The sequence below is a fragment of the Hippopotamus amphibius genome, chromosome 10, assembly GCF_030028045.1.
Source record: "Hippopotamus amphibius kiboko isolate mHipAmp2 chromosome 10, mHipAmp2.hap2, whole genome shotgun sequence".
Classification (NCBI taxonomy): domain Eukaryota; kingdom Metazoa; phylum Chordata; class Mammalia; order Artiodactyla; family Hippopotamidae; genus Hippopotamus; species Hippopotamus amphibius.
The window spans coordinates 62,150,558-62,155,190 of record NC_080195.1 but is presented as its reverse complement, the minus strand read 5'-3'; the positions used below and the strand labels follow the sequence as shown (position 1 = coordinate 62,155,190).

The following is a 4,633-nucleotide window of genomic DNA, read 5'->3' as shown; positions in this document are numbered from 1 at the left end:
ACCTTTTGGAACAGTATTTCTTAAATGAGAGAGATGGAGTTGCTTTTTTTCCCCCACGTAGTTTATATACCCATAAATGAATAATCCTAGAAAAAGATAAATTTAGAACCAATTATACCCCTAGTTTTTCTTTTCATAGTTGTAAGCTTTGAGATACCTCCTTCTCATATTTAAGCAGACAGAAAGGGAAAACTTTTATTGCAGTAATGTTATTCAATTTGTTTTACTTCCTTTTGAGTTATTGGTTAAAAATCACACTGTAATTTATTATTAAAATTATTTTTGATGACCTATCAACATTATATCATAAACCAGAAGCCTCCCAACCTATAAAGAACTTGTTACCCAGTCACTGGATCACTCAACATTGGTGCCAATATTTTGAATCCTTCCTTTGGCATTCTGCAATTTTTTATACCCCAGGGCAATAAACCAAGGGAAGTTTCAATGACAAGGAAAGGCTGGGTTTCTCTTTTGTTCCAGGGGAGAAAACAATAGCAAATTGTCACCTTGATCAAAGCAGATCTCTGGCACAGGAAAGGGTACACATGCAAGCCAAAAATCTAGAAATTGATTCTTTCTTTTTTCCCTTTTTAAAAAATTAAAGTGTATATTCTTTTTCAGATTCTTTTCCCTTATAGGTTATTACAAAATACTGAGTATATTTCCCCGTGCCATACAGTAAGTCCTTGTTGGTTATCTATTTTATATACAGTAGTGTGTATATGTTAATCCCAAACTCCTAATTTATCCCTCCCCCGCCCCCCGATTTCCCTTTGGTAAGCATGTTTGTTTTTTATGTCTGTGTGTCTGTTTCTGTTTTGTAAATACTTTCATTTGTATCTTTTTTTTAGATTCCACATATGTGATCTCATATGATATTTCTCTTTCTCTGACTTATTTGACTTAGTATGACAATCTCGAGGTCCATCCATGTTGCTGCAAATGGCATTATTTCAGTCTTTTTTTATGGCTGAGTAATATTCCATTGTGTATATGCAGAAGCTGATTCTTTCAAAGCTGTGCTTGCCTTCCTACTTGTTGGAAAGTCTGTCTGGCCACTGTTCTAGTTGGTGGGCTTCATAAGGACACGTGTGTTATTTCATCTCTCTGTGTCTCCAGTCCAAACAAAGTGTTTGGCATAGAGTCGTACTGTTAAATAATGAGGGAACTAGAGGCTGGAGTGTCTATTTCAGTTTGTCCCATTCTCCACATATTTTTCCTAATCCTTGCTGAGATGGCATAACTGGGATGATGGAAACACTTTCCGGCTAGAGCAGTCACAAGCCATGGATTATAATATCAAAAATATAAACACAGAAAAATGCTGAAAATTGTTTTTATTACCCAAGATGCAGAGTTGTAACAAATGAAAGGGACACTTTGAGTCAGGTTTCCTATTTGGGGATCATGGTTTCATTACAGTCACAAACAATGAGGTCTGCATTCTCTTCCTTCTCAGGTCAGGTGGCAGCAGCGGGCAGTGGTCCAGTCCACTGTGGCACACTGGCAGTGGCATGTGGTTTCCCCCCGGACATCCCAGGAGCCACAGGCATAGCCACAAGCACAGCCAGTGACAACCGACCCTACGTGAACACAGGAGACATAGACACCAGATCCCTCTGATTTTGAGAGGGGGGAGGTCCATTTATAACCACCTTTCATCCATATGCATCCCAGGGGTAGATCTAGGTTTCGTGGGGTCTAAAACTAATTCAATTTTGAAGGTCCCTTTTTAGAAAAAAAACAGAAAAACTACTAAAACAAATTTAGGCATAGGGCCATGGAAGAGACCCATGGAAGTGAGGGGCCTGGGCATTTCCATTTTCTTAAGGGCATCATAAATTTGCCACTGTGCTGGCCCTTAACAGCCAACACAGGAGAACAGGGAAAGGGAGGTGAGGGACAAGGGAAGTGGTAGTGACAGGACGGTAACAGGACTCTTGAAGAGAGGAAGGGCTGGTACATGCAGTCCTGAAAGGAAGACGGGAAGGGAGGAGGCAGCAGCCCAAGATCCTTCAGCAGAATCCTTGAAGGAAATGAGAATGGGAAGGGATCTCTGGGAACCGCAAGTTATGACTCAGCCCCAGGATAATACCAACGTGAGATGTGGGGGAGGTGTAGATACTGGCGGATGGATAGGGGAGGGCACAGAGCATCATACCTGCCATTCTTCCCCAGAGAGTTACTCACTTGCAGGGCAGGAAGACAGTTTGCCTGTGTTCTTGACACTGAAACATGAGATCCTCCTTGCTGGGGCAGAGGGATTTCTCCCTGAGTAGGAGAGAGAAAGGGATATTGCCCATAAGTTCTGTTGCTGAAAATCTCCCTTGAAATCCCCTTCTGCCCAGAGGTGTCACTGTGTCCATAATCAGGCTACTCGCTAACTTTTAAGGTTTATAATCAGGGGTTAACCTCCCATCCCTTCCCCTACCACCCGAGCCCAGTCAGTTACCTATTTCAGTGAGAGCATCCTTTATCTTTTTATCCACAATGGAGTCCAAGGAGCACTGAGCATCCCCTGGGATTATCAGCTGGAGAAAGGGGATGAGGATGAGAAAGAAGCAAGAGGTCGGCTTCATCCTGTAGAAAGGCAGCATCTGGGGGCTGGGAGGAAAGACGGAAAGAAACTGAGATCTCAGAGCTCCAGTGTGGTTGGGAAGGAAGGAAGGAGAGGACATGGAGTCTCCAGAGAGGACACATGGAGGAATGTCAGTGTCAGGATGGAGAAGCCTGGAGCTCTCTAAGCAGTGTGGAGAATCAGGGAGCACAGCTGCAGAGCAGGTTCACTCACCGAAAAGGTCAGAGAAGTTCTGCAAAGACTGGTCGGGCAAGGATGTTTTATACCCCGTGGTATTGACCTGGGCACCCCTTAACACACAAGCATGCACCCACATACAAACACACTTCCCGGTAAATTCTCAAAGGACTCCTGCTGACGTGTGGCACACAGCCGTGATAAGCTTCAGTGTGCCCAAGGTGAACGATAATTGCCTTTATGCTGGTTTTCTGCCAAAGAGAGCCCTCCTGCCTTTCTGTTCTTTCCTCCTGTTTCCTTCCTGGCAACCTGATAAGGCCAGCACCTATGCCTTTTGTTGACAGCCCCATGTTGTAGGCCTCTTGTTTGATCCTTCATTGGGAAGAGGTAACTTTATGGTCTGCTGAGTGAGGGCACTACTTGTCACCTATTCAGACATCATTTCACTGTCGTTGGCTAATCCCATCTGCAGAAAAGTAACAGAAAACCTGTCTGGAGCCATCTGGACAAGCCAGTGCTGTGACAAGTTCACCAGGCTCCAAGGAGGACCGCAAGGCGAGAACTCCTTGGAAGGGCATTTCGGAGCAGGAGGATCGCAAGGCCACGGCTCCGCAAGGACAGGCCCCAGACCATCTCCACCCATTTTACATTCTGTTCTTTGTTTCTTTATAATACTATGCTTACCACCCACTTCCCCTCCCTGTTTCTATGTCCTCAGGAAAGAACCAAGGTTTTGTATGGGTGCTAAGGGCTATAGTTTGCTTAGATATAAGATTAAGACGTTATTTACATATGTTTACCTCAGAGTCACAAGGTTTGCAAGCCAAACCTGAGGAAAGAAAGAAACTGGTAGATGCTGAGGGAAGATATGCTCTGTCATAAAAGATTTTTTCTGAGATATGTTTACTATATAAACAAACAAAGCTCTGACAATAAAAAAAAAAGATCCTGCATAGCTGACACAGGCCTCCTCGTCTCTTCCTTGCTCCGACGCCACTCATCCCTTGGGTACTCCTGGACCCACTGGAGCTGGACTTCGGCAAAAACCTGCTTAACACTGGCTTATAAGTAAGGAAGTTTATTATTTACTTAACCAGAAACGTGGTACTTGATTTCAGGGTTCTTTTGGAAGCTCCACAGAGTCACTACTAGCCTGATCTTTTCCCCCTTTCCTCTACTAGTCTCAATTCATTGGCTCTTCACCCCTGATCTTATCTTCTCATGGTCATAAGGTGGCAAGCATTGCATACTCAACCAAGACCCTAAGAAGGAAGGAAGGAAGGATTAGCTTTAGGCCATTCTCTTTAGAGGCTTTGCATTTTCATTTTAGAAGCAAGATTTTCACCTAGAAGATCAACCAGATTTCCCCCTACACCTCGTTGTTCACTTCTGGGTCACCCTGACCTCCGTTCCCACCATGTATGGCTGAGAAATTGAATAGGATTCCACAATCCCTTGTCCAAGATCGCTGGACCCAGATGTGTTTCAGAACTCAAAAATTTTCAGGGTTTAGAAGGTAAGAGAGTGCAAATTCTATAGATCATGCTATCCTTATTACCAAACAGGTCTGGGGCAGCACCCTGTAATGAAACACATTAATATGTCAGCTGCAATCATGTGTGAATATTCACAAAATATGGGATAAAGACCATCCATAGCCTGACACCAGGCCGTATCAGGTTTTGCTACCAAATGAGTCATTCTCAAACCTAGGGAAGCATTTTTAGACTTTTAGAGACTTTTTAAAAAAAAATAATAAATTTATTTATTTATTTATTTTATTTATTTATTGGCTGCATTGGGTCTTCGTTGCTGCATGCGGGCTTTCTCCAGTTGTGGCGAGCGGGTGTCTACTCTTCATTGGGGTGCGCAGGC

General features: G+C 43.5%; 1 protein-coding gene across 1 annotated transcript; it reads right to left on the bottom strand.

Moving 5' to 3' along the window:
- Nucleotides 1–1,458: 1,458 nt before the first annotated feature.
- RETNLB (resistin like beta) lies at nucleotides 1,459–2,582 on the bottom strand. Its single transcript, XM_057697936.1, has 3 exons — nucleotides 2,456–2,582; nucleotides 2,194–2,274; nucleotides 1,459–1,586 (listed from the first exon to the last, which is right to left on the bottom strand). Exons 1-3 carry the CDS (start codon nucleotides 2,580–2,582, stop codon nucleotides 1,459–1,461), a joined length of 336 nt encoding a protein of 111 aa, XP_057553919.1.
- Nucleotides 2,583–4,633: the final 2,051 nt, after the last annotated feature.